The 22,683-nt window shown below is 34.6% G+C and overlaps 1 protein-coding gene across 1 annotated transcript; it reads right to left on the reverse strand.

Moving 5' to 3' along the window:
- Positions 1-1,239: 1,239 nt before the first annotated feature.
- Positions 1,240-20,200, reverse strand: LOC114514044 (killer cell lectin-like receptor subfamily F member 1). The gene is made up of 6 exons (XM_028533315.2): positions 20,001-20,200; positions 10,319-10,417; positions 9,322-9,474; positions 5,355-5,494; positions 4,859-4,971; positions 1,240-1,868 (listed from the first exon to the last, which is right to left on the reverse strand). Exons 1-6 carry the CDS (start codon positions 20,083-20,085, stop codon positions 1,760-1,762), a joined length of 699 nt encoding a protein of 232 aa, XP_028389116.1. The 5' UTR covers positions 20,086-20,200; the 3' UTR covers positions 1,240-1,759.
- Between the last annotated feature and the right edge of the window lie 2,483 nt (positions 20,201-22,683).

Below are 22,683 nucleotides of genomic sequence, written 5' to 3' on the forward strand. Positions count from 1 at the left end.
TCTGTTTCTCCAGTTTAAAAAAAAAAAAAAAAAAGTCCTCAAAGGGAAACATTTCGCTAAAATGGAAAAGGTATAACAAAAAATGGCAGAAGCACTAAGGCATCAAAATTGATGAGTTCAAAAACTGTTTTGAGCAGTGGAAACAGTGTCTCAATAGGTGTACTGTGTCAAATTGAGAGAACTTTGAAGCTGATTGAAATTTAAACATATAAGACTAAAGACACAATTTTCAATAAATACATTCTGGGGTTTTGGGGTCTCCCCTCATATATTAGCTTGGGTTTAGGATAGACCAAGTGCTTTCTCAAAATAACCAATGAATTCCCAAGCTTTTGCAGGCTTTTTGATGGATCTATCCCCTAGCTAGACTGACAAGCCTCTTTGGTCCAGCACTTCTCCCTGCACCTTCCAACAGTCGGGTACCAGAGCAGGGAAAGAAGGAGTGCTAATCCCCTTGCTGGAGCAATGCTGTAACACCCTGGGGGGTAAAGCTACAGCTTCCTGGTAAAGCAAACAGGCTCATAGTCCTCAGTTTATTAAGCTCAATGTCGAATTCCCTTTTCTCTTTGTCTTTTATTAATAACTAGTTAACTATGGTACTTACAGAAACAGCTTCACTACATCACTTCTCTGCTATTCCTGTCAAGGAGGTATAACTTGAAAACAACCATGAGAGATAATCACACAGATTCTCATAAGTATCATGCAACTTTTATTTATAGCAAGTATCAAAATCAATTAATAATTATTGAGCACCTATTATGTGTCAGGCATTGTAATCAGGCAGATTCTCATAAATGTTATTCAACTTTTATTTTATTTATTCAAATTGAAGAAAATTTTACAGAATAATCAGCTTGTAGTTTTGAAATGTCAACATCTTAAGTGTCAGGGAAGGCTAGGGAATTCTAGGTAGAAGGAGATTAACTAGAACCCTTGAACTGGGTGTTTTACCCTAAAGAACATTACTTTGACAATTGGCAAACCCTGAAGGTAACCTGAGAATTAGTTGGTAGTACTGTGACAATGTTAATGTTGATTTTGATCACTGTATTGATTAAGAAGAATATTTTATGTAGGAAGTATAACATCATTCAATGATACTTAAAATTTCATAATAAAATGCATCAGTTTGACAACTAAATCTCAAGACATTCATTAAAAGGTTTAAGTTCTTTTTTTTTCTGTACCCATAATCTTCTTAAAAGTTTGTAATAAATTCTAAGTGTACATAAAATTTTTATAACATTTTTACCCAGAATTTCCAATTTTAAGGTTAATATCATAAAAATAAAAATGCTATTATCTAAGAAAAGAGTTAAAATATTTATTGAAGCATAGATTATATTAACAAACTTGAAAAAAAGTTGCTGCTCATCACTTAAGGAGTAAAGAATCTATAATTCCACACTATAATGCAACTCAGATCTACATAAAATTTCACAGGGTATTGTTAATAAAAAAAAGCAAAATACAAAAAGCAGACATCATTAATAACATTTGTTATAAATGAAAAAATGAATAAAAATTCTTAACATAAATGCATAGGCTTACACTAAATATTAAAAATTGAAAAGGTATATTTTAGATTAACAGGGGTTATTCTGAGGCTAGGTCAATGTAGGTGATAAAGGGAAAACAGAGAAAAGATTTTGGTGTTTAATTGCAGTTTTAAATTCTTACTCATCAAGATTAATATTAGAACCTAATAGGCAAAAAAGTTGATCATTGATTACTCCACTCTTAATATTTTAAAATTCTAACATTGACAAATCCATTTGAAAACACCGCTGCAGGTTTCAGAGTAAATTTTGTTTCCCTTGATGGCAGCACAGCTGTTTTCCATAGCTGCTCCTTGTATGGAGATTCTGCAGAAGGGAGGATAAATACATCGTTAATCCTTGTTGCTGAAGAAATCCATTTGTATTTGCAGCTAATACACTCTCTTCACACCAGTCAGAATGGCCATTATAAACAAATCAACAAACAATAAGTGCTGGAGCAGTTGTAGAGAAAAGAGAACCCTAGTACACTCTTGGCGGGAATGCAGAATGGTACAGCCACTGTGGAAAACAGTATGTAATTTCCTCAAAAACCTAAAGTGGAACTGCCTTTTGACCCAGCAATTCCACTGCTGGGACTTTACCCTAACAATCCTGAAACACCAATTCAAAAGAACCTATGCACCCAAATGTTCATAGTAGCACAACTGATAATAGCCTAGTACTGGAAGCAACCTAAGTGCCCATCAGTAAATGAGTGGATCAAAAACAATGGTATATTTACACAATGGAATACTACACAGCAGAAAGAAAGAGGGAGCTCCTACCTGTGATGACACATGGGGGCTCCTACCTTTGACGACACATGGGAGAGCATTATGCTAAGTGAAGTAAGCCAGGAAAAAAAAATAAAATAAAACAACACACTAACAAAGGTTAAAAAATGGAAATTTGCACCAAAAACAATATTATTATTCTGGGGAAATAGGAGAGGATATGATAGCATTGGGGATGAAGATCAGAGTTTTAAAGTTTCAGGTCTAACTTTTTTGAAGATGTAAAGGATTTGGGAATTATGTGTTAGTTGTGTAATTAAAAATGAATTAAGAGTCTCGTAAGCATTTTACTTATATATGCAAACTTTGATGGTGTTCATTTAAAGGGTACAACTACAAAAAAATAGTAAGAAGAAATAAGCCATGAGATGAAAGACAAATACCATATGATCTCACCTAATTAAGTGGAACCTATAAAATGAATAAGCAAGCAAAATACAACCAAAGATATGGAAATAAAGAACAAATTCTAACAATAACCAGAGGGGAGGGAAGAGGGCAATAATAGGGTAAAGAAAGGGAAGGGTCATCAAGGAATGTACATACAAGACCCATGGACAAAGCCAAAGGGGGGAAAGAGTGAGGGTGAGAGGTAGGAGTGGGTGGGGTGGGGGAAAGTGGTGGCAGGCAAATGGAGACAACTGTATTCAAACAACAATAAAAATGATAATGCAAAAATTTCAAGGCATTTTCAAATACCTTCACTTACTAAACTTTACAGTTATCTCTGTAACTTAGCATTACTGTTCCTCATTGGCGGAAAGTTCTCACAGAGTTTGTTTGCAAATGACAGCTAAGAATAAATGTGTACCCACATTCCCATTTTAGTATTCTTTGCATACTGTTCCATGTGGCCCCTTAGATTTAAAAAAAAGGAAAACTAAGTCATATAGACAGCTTACTTAACATTTATTGGCTTCTCATATCAAATTGTACAGTGGTTTTAGTAATATTTATCTCATGATACTATTACTGGGTTAAATGAATTGATGTTTGTAAAGATTCAGTACACAAACTGATTCATGTAAACTCTAAATAAATTATTCATTTATTGTATTATTTATCCATAAAGAAGAAGGATAAATACAATAATAAAGTTATCTACAAAATGCTGTAATTTTAGCGATTTTATTCTGTCAGGAATTTATTTAAACTGAGGAAAAAGTTTAAGAAATATTGTGGGAAAGATGCACAGGGTCACCAAAACTTCCACATGAATAAAGGGCAAATAGGTATTGGAGTCTCACATTGGAAATGCACCATGCCCACATTCATGTTTGACTTCTGTGCCGAACGTGTTTTTAACAAAAATGCCAATGCATGTTCTAAAGTTAAAACTAAACCTGACAAGGTTTGGCCTGGGAAACACCTAGGCTAGCACCTTCGTAAGTGATCTATCAGGTAATGCTCAGTGATGCAACTCTACCCTCAGATGGCGCCCACTCGTAATTTTAGTTTCCATTCCAATGCTGTCTTCAGTGGAATTGCTTAGATGGATTCATTTAGTGCAGTGAAATAGAAAATAAGTAATATTTCATGACAAAGTAAGGGTGAGTGGAAAGTAACACAACAGTTTTATTAATTGATTACTTGGTTATATAGTGCATCAGCTTATCACTGCTATGATGAATTACCACAGACTTCGTGGCTTAAAACAACAAAAATTTGTTATCTTGAAGTTCTAGATGGGAGTAAAATCAAATGTCTACAGAGCTGCCTTCCGCAGGCACTAGGAGGAAAATTTGTTCATTGCCTTTTGCAGCTTCAGAGCTTGCGTGTAATCCTTGGGCCTTGGTTTTATTACTTGGACCTCCATGTTCATCTTTACATCCCCTTCTTTGACTCTGCCCCAATTTTCTCCCTCACGTCAGGACTTGAGTTTACATACCTGGATAATCCAGCATAATGTTCCTATCTCAAGATTATTAGCTTAATCATACCTTTGAAGTCTTTTTTGCCATGGAAGGTAATACATTCATAGGATTTTGGGATTAAGATATGGACATCTTTGGAACCATAATTTTGTCTACCAACATCAGGATAAAATTTGAATTTACTGGTTTTACTATTTCATTATAAAATATAAACACAAAAATATTGATAAAATTTTTAAAATCCTCAACAATCTCATGGAATTGTTGAAACTATTTCTGTATTATTTTGTTTTGTCTTATATTTCTCATTTGTCTTTCAGTGATATGATAATCAAGCATATAATACAAAAAATGTAAAGATTTTTTAAATTATTAAAGATGGCTAAACACTGGGAATTTTGAAAACACAGGAGTACATTTGTTTGGTCCACCTTTCCATATAAGTTATGAACAGTTTTTAAACAATAATAGTCCAACCATTATCATTTTTGGTTTTGCTTTGAAAACCAAACCAATATATTTTTTGTCTTCACACTCTTTAGTACCAAGAACTATTTCAGAGTTGACTTTGGTCAACTTAGAGATGTTTTTGAAGGTAAGTTTTACAACAGACAATAAATCAGATTGCCTTAGAGTAAAGACTCACATCTCTGAAGCTAATGGAGAACCATCCACCCAGTTCCACATCCTCTTCTGAGCCATAAAGTTCAGCCCAATCCACACGTAGTTTGATTGTTTTAGGTTTTTCTGTATAAAAGCCTGAAATGTAAGTAATGAATAACTAAATGAACAAAACATTTTAATAATTCATATATGCTAAATAAGATTTTAGAATTTATTGGAATATTGGACTGCTAGCACTCCAGATAGGAATTTTTATACTAATTAATTCATATATTATTTACACACATTACATTATATACATACACATATTCTACTTGAAAATTGAATACAAGTATTGAGATCAGGACTAGCATGAGGCAAAGGGAGGCACTGGCTTTGAGCACAAAACTTAAGAAGGCCTCCACAACTCAGTTATGAAGATAAGTGATAATTTAATAGAAGAGTGATAACAAAGTTCAGGAAGGCCATTTTGAACTAGCAAGAGGCCAATGCCGTAACCATGATACTAAACCACTTACCATTTCAAGTTGGTCTTGAATGATTAATAAATGAGATTTTCTCCCCAAACAATACCTATAACTGTCACGCCAACTTTTTAACTCATTAGAGAACCAATAACACTTTTCTTGATATTTGAGCCATTCTGATGGGCATGATCCTATTGAGAAATGGAGAAAACAAAAAGAAATTAAATCACATGTGTATCTCTGAAAATTGACAGTGAAAATATTTGTGTTATATAAATAAAAGTGTAGCTATAATAAAATTACTCATCACAAAGTGTTCAGACTCACAGTGTTAAAAATACATATAATAATTCTTGGGACTTAAGAAAATTAATTTACTAAGATAAAGCAAAACTGAGGCATAAAGAAATTTTTTTCATGCTATGACCTAATATCATTAAATAACATGAGCCAATTAAGATATAGATTGCATTAATACATTTGAGACATTAAATAGAATATCATCTATACCATTTGCTTGGAATTTATCCATGTAAAGTTTTAGAATCTCTATCCTTGTTTTTTTGTGTGTAATCTGTTTTATTATCTTCCTTTTGTTATTAAATAACATTGAGATTAATTTTTTCAACTGCTTTGTAATTTCAGCTTCACCAAGACTTATGATTTTCTCAAATTAAAATTAAGTTGAAGTCTCAAATTGAAAATCCTTGAGACTTTTGGCATAATAATGAGGGAAAGTGAAGTATATATAAAAATATAACTACAGGCCAATATAACTATCCAAACTTGTAGCCTCTATAATCCCCTCTTTTAACTGAGGTAAAATTCATGTAAAATAAAGTTCAATATTTACTCTTTAATGTAAATGCCATGGGTTTTAGTACATCCACAGTGTTGTTCAAACATGACTGGTAGATCACTCCAAAATATTTTCATGACCCAAAAGTAAAACCCCATAAGCATTAAGCAGCAACTAACTACCCATTCCTCCAATTCCCAGACTTGGCAATCACTAATCTATTCTCTATTTTTATAGATTTGACTATAATGAACATTCATAGATATGGGATAATATGTAACTTTTTGTGTATAGTTTTTTTCTCTTAGCATAATTCTTTCAAGGTTCATTCAAATGAAGCACACATCAGTATTTCACTCCTTTTATGGGTGTATAGTATTCCACCACATGGAGGTAGCATATATTGTTTATCCATTTATCAACTGATGGACATTTTGGACTGTGCTTAATTGTTATGAATATTCTTTCTACAAACATTCATGTATAAAGTTTTGTGTGAACACATTTTCTTTTGGGTATATACCTCAAATTTTAGTTGTTAGATTATGTGATAATTCTGTTTAACTTTCTGAGGAACTGGCAAATTATTTATCACGGTGCTGCATCATTTACCATTTATATGCCTACCAACAATGTATAAACAATTTCTCCACAACACCAATACTTGTTATGTTTGTTTGATTATAGCTTCCCTAGAGGGTGTGAAGTGGTTTCTCACTGTGGTTTTGATTTCTTGTTTTCTAAGTAATTAATCAAGTTAAACAACTTCTCATGTGCTTACTGTCCTTCTTTTTAGGTTCTTTGGAAAAGTGTCTTTTTGTATCTTTTGCCAATTTTTTATTGAGTTGTTTTTGTTTTGGAGTTATTAGAGTTTTTTATATTTTATAAATATATATGAGTTTTTTGGATACTGCATACCTATTAGATACATAATTTGCAAGTATTTTTCCCATTTGATGTGCTGTCTTTAATTCCTTAATAATATCTTTTGATGAACTAAGGTCCTTTGATTATATTGATTTTATCTATTTTTTGATGATATTGATTTTATCTATTTTTTGTTTTGTCACTGGTCCTTTTGATGTCATATTTGAAATTATTGTCTAACCAAAGGTTATGAAGATTTATATCTATTTTCCCTTATAAAAAAAAACTTATAGTTTAGCTCTCACATTTAGGTCTTTGATCTATTTTAAATTTATTTTTCTATATTGTATGAGCTAGGTGTCCAAGTTCAGTCTTTGTATCTGGCAGTCTTTGGACAGCCGTCCAGGTGACCTGGCCCCATTTGTTAAAAAGATTGTTCTTCCCACATTGAATGGCTGGCATCTGAGTCAAAAGTCACTTGGCCAGAGGTGTATCTAGACTCTCGACTCCATTGCATTGATCTGTATGTCTGTGTTAAAGCCAGTATTTGATTGCTGCAGATTTGTAGTAAGTTTTGACATTGGAAAATTTGAATCTTCCAAATTAGTTCTTTTTTAAGATTGATTTTGCTATTCAAGATCCCTTGCAATTCCATGTGAATTTCAAGATCACCTCATTTATTTTTTTAGAAAAAAAGTTCATTAGAAATCTGATAAGGATTTCTTTGAATCTGTAGGTCACTTTGGTTAGTATTGTCACCATAAACAAGCTGTACTATATAAATATATAGGAAGATTTTCTCAGTGATAACAAGGAATAGCATGCTGACACATGCTATAACATGGATGAACATGAAACTGTCATAATAAGTAAAAAACAAGACACAGATGGTCAAATATCATGATTCCATTATATGAAAATCTATAATTGGTCAATCCATAGCAACAGAAAGGATATTAGTTATTTCCAGAGGACAAAGGGCAAAGAAATGGGGATGAATTGCTTATTGGATGTGAGATTTCTTTTTTGGCTGATGAAAATGTTTTGGAACTAGACAGATTTGGTGGTTGCACATTTGAATGTCCTAACACCAATGAAGCGTTTAGTTTTAAATGGCTTACTTTATGTTTGTGAACATTTCTTCAATTAAACAAGAAGAAAAAAGTAATAATAAATTACTATCTTATAGTTTAGTGTATAGTATTTAGACTGACTTGAATGGATGTTTAGTGGTGATTATATGATTCCATATTTACCTATGAAAGCTTCCTTACCTCTGAAAAGGTTTCATTATGATACACAACATAATGAGGATTTAGCTAGTCAGAATGTGAAATATGTGATAAAGATACAATGTTTTAATTCATTTGGGACTTGTACATATAAAACACACAGATAATTCAAAAGAAAATAGTAAACCATAACATTTTATATGTGACATTTTCATAATTCACATGTGATAAAGAGGACTACAGAAATTAGAGATCAAAAATATATTTTTTAAAGATTTTATTCATTTATTTTTAGAGAGGGAGGGGAGGGAGAAAGACAGAGAGAGAGAGAGAGAGAAACATCAATGTGCGGTTGCTGGGAGTTATGGCCTGCAACCCAGGCATGTGCCCTTGCTGGGAATCGAACCTGCAACACTTTGGTTCGCAGCCCGCATTCAATCCACTGAGCTACGCCAGCCAGGGCTTAAAAAATATTTTTGATAAAGTTATAAAATAAGTTAATCTGCTGCTCCATAACATACTATAAAATAAATGTCCAACTCTTAAAGAGTTAAGTGTTAAAAAGTTAAAATAAAAAATGAAATTTGATATAACTGCTTTTATCTATTTTATATTTCATAAAAGGATATTAAGAAAAAAATATTTATTTACATATTACCTTAGCCTATAATGAAGGCTTTTTAAGACATTTTTTAATTGTTGTTCGAGTACAGTTTTCTGCCTTCTCCCCCACCCCAGCCCAACACCCCAGGCCTTCCCACCTCCGTCCCCTGTTTCCACCCCCTCTCTTGAGTCCTTTATAGTTGTTCCTGCAAACCCTTCACTCTTTTCCCCTGTAATCCCCTCTCCTCTCCCCTCTGGTCACTGTCAGCCTGTTCTCAGTTTTCATATTTATATGTCTCAACTTGCTTTTATATTTTGGAGGGAAGAACCTAATTTTTACGTTCTGTTTTACAGCTCTCCTCCCACAGCAAAAATATATGTATATGTAAATCAAGTTTTTAGTGAAAAGAAGACATATCAAATATTTATTTGTTTAATTTATGTGCTCAGTAAGATATTTCACACTTGGAAGGTTCAGAACTTCAGGACAAGAGCATGAGAGAGACCTGAACGATACCTCTACGGTCTGCAGCACTTGAAACACAGTGGCCCATGTCTGCATGGCTTATATTTCCTCTTGTGTCATTATTCATTTTCAGTTTTCCAACATCTTCCTGGGTGTTATTTGAGTTATTTCCTTTTTGACAATTTAGCAACACTCCTTGAGAAACTTGAAAACAGGATTATTTTAAGGTTGGTTAAATATCGTCTCTGTGCAATGTCTCAGAGACCAATTCTTTAGAATGATTCTGATGGTTGGAACAAGAAATCACTGAAGGGGTAACTAGAAAGTGGTTTTTATTTTCATGTCTAATAAAAATTATTTCAAATATTATACAATGAATTCATTTATATAGTATATGTATGTTAAAGATCTATTCAGTGCTAGGCATTGTTCTAAAAATTGACAAATAAAACAAAGTTCTTGCTCTAGGGCAAACACATGCTCTTTTCATGCTTTCTTAACATTTTGCTGAAACTTATGATATTATGTTTAGCCCATTCTACTGTAATTTTAATATAAAATCTATTTTTTTCTTGTAGAACATGAGCTTCCTCAATATGATTATTCCTTTCTTCAACTTTGGGAACTTGTAGTAATTTTTGTGGTATAGTAGTTCCTCAGTAAATATTTATAGAAAAAAAGCAAGAGTAAACTAAATAAAATCTTACATCAATATATAAGAAAAATTATGGATATTTATCTATTTCCAAAATGCTGACAAATTAAAAAACAAGCTCTCTAAATATTCACCTCAAACATACAGACACACACATACACATACACTTTCCTCCTATCAGATTGTATGCTACTTAAGAACAAATACATATCTTATTTGATGACATATTAAATACATTACTACGAAGTATATAACCTACGGCTTTATACATAGTAGCTCCTTATTAAATCTTAGTTAATATGAGAAAGAATGAATATGAAATGAGATATATGGTAAAAGACATAAAAAGTACATATTTTCATATGTTTATTTATTAAAGAAATTTTAACTTACCCAACAATGCCAGGGAGATAAAAGTCAAAACCAGAATACCATTTACTGTTCCAGATATTCCCAATAAGATTTTATACCAGTGCAACATCACAGAAAAATCTGAGAGATCAATCATATGAGTTAGCTTAGAAAAGTGCATTTCCAATACGTGATAGCAATTATAATATAATTTTATATATTTCATAATATTGATTTTGAAGTTTAAAGGATATTAGCCAGTCAAAAGCATAAAAACTAAATAAATAGAAAAATATTTATTTAATAATGATAATATTCTGGGGTGTCAGAAGTTGTGACACGTTATATTAAATCTTTAAAATGCTAATGTTTGGCATAATTTACCATTGGAAAAAATAATTTTAATGTGTGAGCGTGGGCTGCGAACCAAAGTGTTGCAGGTTCGATTTCCAGCCAGGGTACATGCCTGGGTTGCAGGATATAACCCCCAGCAACAGCACATTGATGTTTCTCTCTCTCTCTATCTCCCTCCCTTCCCTCTTTAAAAATAAATAAATAAAATCTTTTAAAAAAAGGAATTTTAATGTGTATATGTAATAATTCCCTCCAGGTGTGTGTGCATGTGTACTTACACACATATGTATTCATACAAATGAAAACTTTCTAGTTAATCACTTGCTTTATTTTTTTATGGTCATAGCAGTTTTATTTGTAATAACCATAAACTGGAAATAATCCAGATGCCCTTCAATGAATGGTTAAGAAAACTTTACATACATACCATGGAACATTACTCAGCAATATAAAAATTAACTACTGATACATGAAACAAGGTGGATGAACCTAATAGTATTATGCTGAAAGAAGAACAAAGAAGGCCAATCCCAAAGTTAACTGCGTACTATGTAATTTCATTTATACAACATTCTTTTTATCAGTAATTATTTTTAATATCTATTTATATAATTACTTTTCCCATCACCATTTATTCCCCTTATACCTTCCTCCACTTCTACCCACCCTCCCCTCCCCCCAAAATCACCACACTGTTTTCCTTGAAATGACAATATTGTAGGAATGGAAAACAGATTGCAGAGATTAAGGAGAGAGTGAGGCTGAGAGGGAACTGAATGTGGCTATAAAAATGCAAAGTGAAGCAGGGAAGTATTCTGTATCTTAACTCCATCAGTATGTCTTGTCTATGATGTTGTACTATAATGCTGCAAGATGCTTACACTGGTGAAAAATGGGTCAACAGTGCACATGATATCTGTATATTAATTCTTTTTTACAATTTTTATTATTATTAAAGCTGTTGGGGTGACATGGTTAATAAAATTATGTAGGTTTCAGGTGCACAGTTCTATACTACAGCATCTATGTATTGTGTGTTCACCATGCAAAGTCAATTCTCCTCCATGACCATTTATCCCCCCTCACCCACCTCTTCCTCTCCCCACTTCCCTTTTCTCCAGTCACTGTACTGTTATCTATGTCTCTAAGGGTTTTCTTTTTTGTTTAATCCCTTCACCTTTTCACCCAGCCTCCCATCCCCGCCCCCCCCACAACTATCAGTCTTTTCTCTGTATTTATGAGTCTGCTTCTATTTTGTTTATAAGTTTATCTTATTCATTAGATTTTGTTCATATAAGTAAAATCATATAGTATTTGTCTTTCTCCAACTGGCTTATTTCACTTAGCATAATACTCTCCAGGTCCATCAATGCAGTCACATCAGTTAAAATTTCTTTTTTTTTATGGCCAAATAGTATTTATTGTGTAAATGTCCCACAGCTTTTTAACCCATTCATATACTCATGAGCACTTGGGCTGTTTCCGAATCTTGACTATTGTAAATAACGCTGCGGTGAACACAAGAGTGCATACATTCTTTCAAATCAGTGTTTTGGGTATTTTTAAATATATTCCCAGAAGTGGAATTGCTGAGATATAAATCATTCCCATTTTCAATATTTTGAGAAACCTCCATCCTGTTTTCTAGAGTGGCTATACCAATCTGCGTTTGCACTAGTATTCCTTTTTCTCCACATCTTTGCCAACACTTGTTTGTTCACTTATTGATGATAGCCATTCTGACAAGTGTGAAGTGACATGTCATTGTGGTTTTAATTTGCATTTGTCTGATTATTAGTAACATTAATCATCTTTTCACATGTGTATTGGCCATCCATGCATCCTCTTTGGTCCTTTTGAAGGATCAAAGTGTCTATTTAGGTCCTTTACTCATTTTTTAAATTGCATAGTTTGCTTTTTGGTATTGAGTTTAATGAGTTCTTTATAAATTTGGGATATGAACCCCTTATCAGACGTATTCATGGCAAATATGTTCTTCCATTTAATGGGTTGTTTTTATTTTGTTGATTGTTGCCTTTGCCGTGCAAAAACTTTTTAGTTTGTTGTAGTCCCACTTGGTTATTTTCTCTTTGTTTTCTTTGCCCAAGGAGATATATCAGAAAAAAATGTTGCTACAAGAAATGTCTGGGATTTTATGCCTATGTTTTCTTTTGGTGTCTTTATAGTTTCAAGTCCAACATTTAAGTCTCTAATCCATTCTGAGTTTTTTCTTGTGTATGGTATAAGGTGGTAGTCTAATTTCATTTATTTGCACATATCTCTCTTTGGATATTTCTCTTGTGAAGCTTATTGTATTAGCTCATGTGTTGTCTGAAACCAGCCACTGGGCGTGTTGGTTCTGAGGCCTCTTGGGAGGTACTCCTGTCCATAGCAATATCTGATGCTGCCTGTGACTGGCTCTGGGCAACCAGTTTAAAGTTACAAAACAATACACAGTTAGTGGCTACCTCTTCTGGGCCTGTGTGTGTGAGGAAGAGACCAACCTGCATACCAAGGATAGTTTTTACCAGCACAGGGCTGGGGGCATGTCAGCAAAAGTCTAAGGCACCCAAAGATCTGCCTCCACCTGCCACCATCTGCTGGCTGCCTGTTAGGCTCAGTAACTAATAAGCCTCTGGCAGTACTCAAGTTGCATGAAGTAAATTCTCAGTGAGTCATCATGTAGGACTGAGCTGTGTTCATCAGACTGATAGAGGTTCTAACTCGATGGCAGTGCTGGGTCTGAGGCCACTCAACATATTTCCCAGAGTATAATACCAAGTCTAGTTTTTACCCACTGGGTGTGTGCACACATCTGTTGTGGGTTAGGTCTCAGGGAATCATCAGGGTGAGGCTAGAAGAGTTTATCAAGCCCAAACAGACCAAGATTTGGGCACATGAAGGGAAGGCTCTGAACTGGTTAGGAGTGCAAGGGAAAAATGGCCCCCATCCTAGAGTTACACAATTCAGTCTGGTCCAGATTCTGCCAGGAGCCCAATCTCAGCAGGGGGATGACATGGGCAAGATGAGGCTAGTGAATGTCCTGTAAGGGCAGTTGCCAGTCAGGCTTGAACTGAAGGTGGAGAAAGTGGTTCTTTCCCAGAGTCAACCATCTCAATTTTCCTGTGTTCTGCTTGGACCTCAGCACAGTGGAGCCATCAGGAGTCAGGAGGGTGGGGCCTCTGGAGCCAGGCACATGGGGCTAGTGGATTTCCCTAGTGGATCTCCTGTGATGGAGGAGGTGCTAGTCAGGTTTACAAAAAGTGGGAGAAATGGCCCCCACCCCAAACCCACACAACTCTGTCACTGGCATCCCATAAGCCTGCCTAGGCCTTTACACCTAGGCCCAGGCAGGTAATTCCTCAGCAGGACACATGCTCCATAGGTGGAGAAAGAAGGATTTCAGAGGGTGGGGTTATTGTTTCTCCCAGACTGATGCTATATGTAGGCGAGTGCTCCACCCAAGAAATATGGTGTCTGCTGTGTGGGAGAGTGATTCAGCACAGGGATCCTGGTGGCTGAGACTTCAGCTTTCTCCCCAGAGCCACAGACCCCAGTCCCCAACATGTGACTTTAGTCTGACCCACCCTCAGTCTGCTAGAACCCAAGGTGAGTGACCATGAATGATATTTTGTGTGTTGACTCTTTAAGAGGGTGCCAGTTTCACTAGCGGACTTTTTTCTCTTCATGGCAGGCAGAATTCATACTGATTTTCACAGCCAGATGTTATGTGGGAGGCCCTTCCTGTCTCTGGTGTTCTGGGCTCAGGATCCCAGCTTAGGGCTGAGACTCTACACTTCTCAGCAGAAAACTTTGCAGCTGAAATATCCATCTGGAATTTCAGCTCCTGCTTGTGGGATCAAAGCCATCCCTTTTTATGTCTCTGCCCTTCCTACCTGTCTCCATATGGCTTCTATAAGTCCTTGGTCATAACACTTCTCTTCAGCTAGTCTTCAGTTGGTTGTTCCAGTTTTTGCTCTATATTTTAGTTGATATTCTCATTTGTTCCTGGGAGACGTGAATGTAACATCCACCCATTCCACCACCATCTTGGTTCCCTCTTAACCATTTGCTTTAAATGTAGTATTCCCAAATCATTTCACCTTTTTCATTTACCAAGGATGTAATATGAGTAAGGAATAAACAAGCAGCTTTCCAAAGAAGACACACAAATGGCCAAGCACCTGAAAAGATGTTCAACACCACTAATCATCAAGCAAAACAACAACGACTTACCTTTTCACAGTTGTTGGAGTGTCTCTTAACAAAACGACAAAAGATCGCAAGTGATGGTGAGAATGTGAAATGATACCACCACTGCGGAAAACAGTACATAGCTTCCTCAAAAAATTAAAAATAGAACTACCATATGATTCACAAATCCCACATCTGGGTATAACCAAAACAACTGAAAGCAGTATCTCAAAGAGAGGTTTGCACTTTTGTGGCCAGTGCAGCATTATCCACAAGAGTCAAGACATGGAAACATTCAATGTGTCTGTCTACAAAGGAAAGGATAAAGAAAATGTGGCACACATACACACTGTTGGGACGACATGGATGGAACTTGAGGGCAGTATGCTAAGTAAAAAAAAGACAAACACAAATACTGTATATGTCACTTACATATGGAACCTAAAAAGGCTAAAATTATAGAGGCAGAGAGTAGAATGATAATTTCTAAGCACTGTAAGTAGGGGTGATGGGCAGATGTCCAAGTGTATAAACTTCCAGTTATAAGGTGAATAAGTTCTGGGGAATCTACAGATACTGATTATAGTTAACAATGCTGTATTATATACTCTAAATTTGTTAAGAGAATAGATCTTAAATGTTCTTACGTCAAAAATGTTATAATTATGTGAGTTGGTGGAAGTGTTTACTAACCCTGCTGGGTAATCATTTTGCAATATATAAATGTATAAAATCAAATCAGCGCACTATACACCTTAAATTTATACAATGTTATATATCAATTATATCTCAATGAAGTTTGGGGAAAATCCCAAATCTCCATTACTATTTCATATTTGGAAGGTTTTATTTAATGTAGTCACACAAGATAACCCAAACGAAGGTGAAAACAATAAAAAAGAGGTACAATTATTTAAAGATAATATCAGTATATGTCCTGCAAAACTAAAAGAATACCACAAAGAATAAAATAATTAGTAACTGCAGTCATACAATTAACATACTGAAATATGTTAATATTATGTTTTATATATAATATCATTTAAAAATATAAGTAAAGAAAAGGCATTACTTTGGTTAACCAATGAAACACAAACAAGAAGTTTAGAAATAAAAAGTTTCCCCAAACTAATCAATCAATCAATCAATCAATAAAAATAAATTGCCCCAAACCAATATGAGGAGAACTAGACAAACATATAAATAACTGAAAAGCATAAATGTGGACTTGAAGAAATAGAAACTCAACCATGTTTGAACTGTAGGCTAAGTGTCAAAGAGATAAATTTTGATCCATCAATTCCACTGCTAGGATTATATCCTAAGAACCCTGAAACACCAATCCAAAAGAATCTATGCACCCCAATGTTCATAGCAGCACAATTTACAATAGCCAAGTGTTGGAAGCAACCTAGGTGCCCATCAGCAAATGAATGGATCAAAAAACTATAGTACATTTACACAATGGAATTCTATGCAGCAGAAAGAAAGAAGGAGCTTCTACCCTTTGTGACAGCAGGGATGGAACTGGAAAGCATTATGCTAAACGAAATAAGCCAGGAGGTGAAAGACAAATACCATATGATCTCACCTTTAACAGGAACCTGAACAACAAAACAAGGAAACAAGCAAAATATAACCAAAGACACTGAAATAGAGAACAGGCCGACAGTGTCCAGAGGGGAGAGGGGAGGGAATTTCAGGGGAATTTCAGAGGAAAAGGGGAAGAGTTTACAGGAACAAGTATCTTTAAAGGACACATGGACAAAAACTAGGGGTGGGTGGAAATGGGAGGGAGGTGGGGAGGGCTGGGTGGGTGGGCTGGGATGGGAATAAAAGATAGAAAATTGTACTTGAACAACAATTAAAATAATTTTTTTTAAAAAAGAGATAAATTGTCCCTAAGTTAATTGATAAAGTAGGAAGGAATTTAGTACACTGAACTACACCAGTTTGTTTTGGTTTAGATGTTTGGCTTGAATGTCTGCAAAATTTATTGTAAAATTAATTGGAAAAACAAACAAGTGACCTAACCATGAGATTAAGCAATTAAGAGATTTAAAAGATGGAAATGTGAAATGGTACAATGCTTAAGAGAAATATTGAGGAAAAAAAACTAGCAAAATTCTATAGGTATTTACATGGCTACCGAATAATATTCCTTCTAGAAATATGCTCCAGTGATATATTGGAAAAATATGAAAAAATATATGTGCGATACCTTATAGTAGAAATACAATAAAAGATGCAAACATCATAAATGTCCAACAGCAGGGGTACTGGTGGAATACACACGTGGAATAAGATGAAAGGGACAGGATGGGAGCTGGAAATCTCTGCAATTACCTTTCATACAGATTTGACTTTGAAAATACATGTTTTTACATAATTAAAAATAATTATATTATACTGTTTGACATGTATCATATAATTATCATTTCAAAATGTTTACCTATACACAAATATAAAATAAGATAAGCCAAAAATTTTAAAGTGTTCCATAACTAAAATGAAATACAAAGTAAAGAACCCTAACTGGGCATTAGTTAGTAGAAATATTTCAAGTAATTTCATTTTTTAAATATTTATTTAAAGATTATTTTGAGCAAAAAGGAGGGGGAAAGAGAGGCAGAGAGATACCTATGTTCAAGAGAAACGTCGATTGGTTGCCTCTCTCATGTCCCCAACCAGGGACCTGGACCTCAACCTAGGCATGTGCCTTGACCAGGAATCAAACTGGTGACCTTTTGGTCTACAGGATAATGTCCAACCAGCTGAGCCACACCATTCAGGGCTTAAGTAATTTCAAAAGATAATTTGACTGTGAAAGTATAATGGAGTATATACAAAGGATTAGAAAACCCTCCGGTACATTTTAATCTGTTTTAAATTATTATATTATTAGTAATACTACCTATAATTATTCTGAAACTTTATATATATGACAAAATATAACTTTTTATTATCATTACTGCCATGATTTGAAAAAAGGTATACAAATATACAATTACAAAGTTAGGTAAAACACTATGTATAATAACAAGGGTTAAATCGTCAATTAGATTCAAATGTAATGTTTTACCCCAGCTTTACTAAATTTTACCAAGCTTTATTAAATATTAACAAAGGATACATTAGTAAAATATAAACATTAGCTCATACTACTTAATTAACTAAAAGTTGCAAATTTATTATTTGTAGCTTGCTGAGCTCCTTTTTTGCACAAAACGTATTTGGTTTCTGAGTGATATCTACAAAATGAATGTGAAAAGGTTTGCACAGAGGAGCCACTACATTCCGTGACCTTTCAGGCTAATATCTCTATTTCTGAAAAACAAAATTATTCACCTGGTGCAAAACATATTTTAAAGTCTTGGCAGACTGAATTAAAAATTGGTATTAAAAATACCATATTTTATGAATAATAAGCAGATGAATGACCAACAGCAAATAATAATTTTAATTATTTATTTTAATTTAATGCATATATTTTTCTGAGAGTCTCCTAAGAATAGAGAGCCCAGAAATAAATCTGTGTCTCTACGGTCAATTAATACTCGACAAACAGGGCAGAAGCATAACATGGCATAAAAATAGCATCTTCAACAAATGGTGTTGGGAGAGCTAGACAGATATATGCAAAGAAATGAAATTCAACCACCAATTTATACCATACACAAAAATGAACTCAAGATGGATAAAAGACTTAAATATAAGTCATGACACCATTAAAGTCCCAGAGGAGAACATAGGCAAGAAAATCTCAGATATTCCATGCAGCAATGTTTTCAGTTACGTTCCCTAGTCAAGGGACATAAAGAAAAGAATAAACATATATTTTATGTTTATTATTTTATATTTTACGAGATGAGACCTCGTCAAAATAAAAACCTTCTGCATGGCTAAAGAAAACATCAGCAAAATGAAAAGGGAAACAACCTTATGGTAAAATATATTTACCAATGATACCTCAGACAAGGGTTTAATATCCAAAATATATAAAAAACTCATGTGACTCAACTACAGAGAGACAAAAAATTCAATTAAAAAATGGACAAAACCTCAACAGACATTTCTCCAAGTAGGACATACAGAGGGTCCAGAGACATATGAAAGGATGCTCAGCATCACTAGCCATCAGAGAGATACAAATTAAAACCACAATAAGATACCACTTCACACTGGTCAGAATGGCCATCATACACAAATCAACAAACAACAAGTGCTGACGAGGTTGTGGAGAAAAGGGAACCCTAGTGCACTGTTGGTGGGAATGCAGAGTGGTACAGCCACTGTGGAAAACAATATGGAATTTTTTCAGAAAACTGAAAAATGGAGCTCCCTTTTGACCTGGCAATTCCACTGCTGGGATGTACCCTAAGAATCCTGAAACGTCAATTCAAAAGAACCTATGCAGTCCATTGTTTATAGCAACACGATTTACAACTGCCAAGTGCTAGAAGCAACCTAAGTGCCCACCGGTAAATGAATGCATCAAAAAACTCTAGTACATTTACACAATAAAATACTACACAGTAGAAAGAAAGAAGGAACTCCTACTCTTCACCACAGCATGAATAGAAATGGAGAGCATTATGCTAAGTGAAATAAGCCAGGCAGTGAGGGACAAATACCATATGATCTCATCTTTAACTGGAACCTAATCAATAAAACAAGCAAGCAAAATATTACCAGAGACATTGAAATTAAGAACAAACTGACAGTAACTAGAGAGAAGGTGGAGAGAGATAATGGGGAAAGTCAGGGGAAGGGTCGTCAAGAAACATGTATAAAGGACACATGGACAAAGTCAAAGGGGAGTAAAATTGAGGGTGGGAGGTGGGGATTGGCGGGGAGGGGGAGAGTGGTGGCAGGAAATGGAAACAGCTGTACAATAATTTTTATTGAACAACAATAAAAATTAAAAAGTAAAAGTCATTATATGAGACAAAATATTATTTTAAACGCAAATGTTAGTCCCACATTGATAACTGAGAGAGGCAGATAAGAGACAAGACGAAGACAAACAGAAAAACATCAAAAAAATAAAAATAAAACAATTCAAGAACAGATGTTAGAAATCCCTAACCACATTAATATTCATATCAATATTAACCTATATTATATCCACACCCATATTAATCTGCACCACCTGGAAAAAAACTGAATTCCGTACCTTTATATGTAAGTTCAGATGTTTGGATGGAGCTCCTTCTTTTCAAATGCATGTTCAATGTCATGTATCTTTCTTCATCTCGCATCTTCAGTGTGATAAGCGTGTGTGTATGTGTATATTTTGTTTTTTAATATGATGTGTGTTAAGAAAATAATAAATCTGATGCCAATCAGAGGATTGTCTTCAAACTACTGACTTGTCCTCACATTGTCCACCCAGGGTACATACAAGGGTTCACAGTTTCATCTCTGGTGAAAACCTCAGAGGAAATGTTTTGTTTTATTTTTCTCATGACCTAGATACCACAATTTCTCAAATTTACACTATATATTAAATTTAATATTATATTTGTCCTTTTGAAAATTTCTTCTGATAATTTGTAAAGTCAGGGGAATGGAAAATATGTATTTTCAATTATGCTCCCTAATACATTAACATGTCAATATGAGAAACATCCAAACCAGTGAGAATTTTTATGAGTTTTTTTGAGCCAAACTGACAATTGCTGAGAAGCCAAACCTCAACAAACTGAGAAATCACTCTGGAAAATGGCCGTTTTGCACCTTATTTTATACATTAAAATTAAAAGAGGAGGCATAATTGGGTTACATGAAATCTATCAATGATAGATTGGAGATACAGGAGAAAGCAAACTGGGGCTTGAATAAAAAGTAAAATGATGAACACATACTTCTTTCACACAGGAGGTACATGATTGTTAACACTCAACAATTAACAGTAACAATGAGGGGGTTTGCAGTGTTCTTCTGGTGCAGTGCTATGCTTTGGGGGATCCAGAAAAAGGAAATTTGACACTCCAAATGTGTGTTATGATAGGTACAAAAAGACAGTAGGCACAACTGACGTACAGGTTAACTTTTGTCATGGAAGATTCCAGCGTAAGACATTACCGCCCGCCACTACCGCTTTTAGTTAGAAAGTTTTTCACTTCACACCATCCTGTGTGGCTACTTTAGGCTTCCGAGTCTGCAAGGCCATCACACAAGCCTCCCCTGAGTTTCTCAGGCTTAGCATTTTCATCCACAAATATTTAATTCAATATACTACCTTGCAATTACCTAACAGTTAAATTATTTTTAACTGTTCCTAAATCAATATTGCAAATTATAATAATGATATAATTAGATAACTTGAACAGAAATTAACTGACAATTTTTGGCTTTCTGAAGACATTCAAAATATACAGCAGTTGGCAAAAGCAGGATTACAACTTCAATGATGTGAAATGCAGAGTTTATTCTTATATTATTATTCATTAATTATTGTATTATTTTCCACATGAACAACTTAAGCCTGCTTTTGCCCACCCCTGTGTTTAAAATATTGGGGAGAATTTAGTAAAGAAACCATGTTTTACAATGATCCTTTTTGATATTTGAAAAGAATGCCCAATATTTATGAAGCAGGGCAGAAATATGAATTTTTTTCACTTAGCTTTAGTGAGATCTAATTTAAAAACCAAGTGCATTTATTATATGTACATGATTGGATGAATTTTAGCCAATATATAAATATTCATAATCATCACCAAATCTAGTTTGCAATTTTTCTATCAATGTAAAACATTCACTTTGGCCCAAACTAAACAGAGTAACACAGTTCTAGAAGAACTAACTTCTTTGATTAAGATAAAGTAGCTTAAAATTTAAACAACTAGATCCCAAATCTCTGCCAATTGTAGCAAATCTAGAATGGAAACCCAAAGACTGGAGCGAGGAGGCTTCATTAGTGTTTGGCTAAAGATCAAATAAGAAGGTAGAACTTGGTAAATGTATCCAGTTGGGGGAAGGAGATGTTTGCAGGAAGAGCAGCACGAGAGTTTTGAACTTCGTTCTCCACAGGTTTGTCCGTCTCACAGTGACATAGAAGCTGGCTCTTTCCTTAAGGCCTCACACAACCACTAGAGAGCACCAGTTCACAAGTGGAACTGAAGGTTTTGCTCATGTGAGTCCCTGCTGGAATACAGAAAAAGAAGGTTGAGCACTATGGAAAAGATATGAAATTTCCCCAAAAAACTAAAAATGGAACTGCCTTTTGATCCAGCGACCCCTCTGCTGGGACTATACCCTAAGAATCCTGAAACACCCATTCAAAATAACCTATGCAGCCCTATTTTCATAACAGCACAATTTATAATAGGAAGCAACTTAAGTGCCCATCAGTAAATGAGTGGATAAAAAAAACTGTGGGCATTTACACAATGGAATACTATGCAGCAGAAAGAAAGAAGGAACTCCTACCTTTTACAACACCATGGATGAATCTAGAGAGTATTATGCTAAGTGAAATGAGCTGGGCAATAAAAGACAAACACCATGTAATCTCACCTAAAAACAAATGAGCAAAATAGAATCAGATACATGGAAATAAAGAACAAACTGACAGCAACCAGTGGGGAGGCAGGTGGGGCATAATATGGGAAAGAAGAGGAAGGGTCAAGTCAAGGAACATGTACAAAGGACCCATGGACAAGGACAATGGGTGGGGAATGTTTTTGGGTGTGGGGATTGGATGGGGCAGGGTAGAGCAACTGGGGGAAAATGGGGACAACTGTAACTGAACAACAATAAAAAAAAAAGAAAAAAAAAGAAAGTTGAAAGGTACTTGTGTCAGAAATCAGCCTGCCAATTTCCTTTACACTAGGCTGTAGTCAGAACACCAA

The sequence above is a fragment of the Phyllostomus discolor genome, chromosome 2 (assembly GCF_004126475.2).
Source record: "Phyllostomus discolor isolate MPI-MPIP mPhyDis1 chromosome 2, mPhyDis1.pri.v3, whole genome shotgun sequence".
NCBI classification, from domain to species: domain Eukaryota; kingdom Metazoa; phylum Chordata; class Mammalia; order Chiroptera; family Phyllostomidae; genus Phyllostomus; species Phyllostomus discolor.

Excerpts from the sequence above, each read along its gene's own strand:
- LOC114514044 (XM_028533315.2), bottom strand. The coding sequence starts at position 20,085 with ATGCGAGATGAAGAAAGATACATGACATTGAACATGCATTTGAAAAGA. Across the intron at positions 4,972-5,354 it reads TTCAAGACCAACTTGAAATG|GCTTTTATACAGAAAAACCT; the intron begins GTAAGTGGTTTA and ends CTTACATTTCAG. Across the intron at positions 1,869-4,858 it reads TCTCCATTAGCTTCAGAGAT|AATCTCCATACAAGGAGCAG; the intron begins GTGAGTCTTTAC and ends TCCCTTCTGCAG.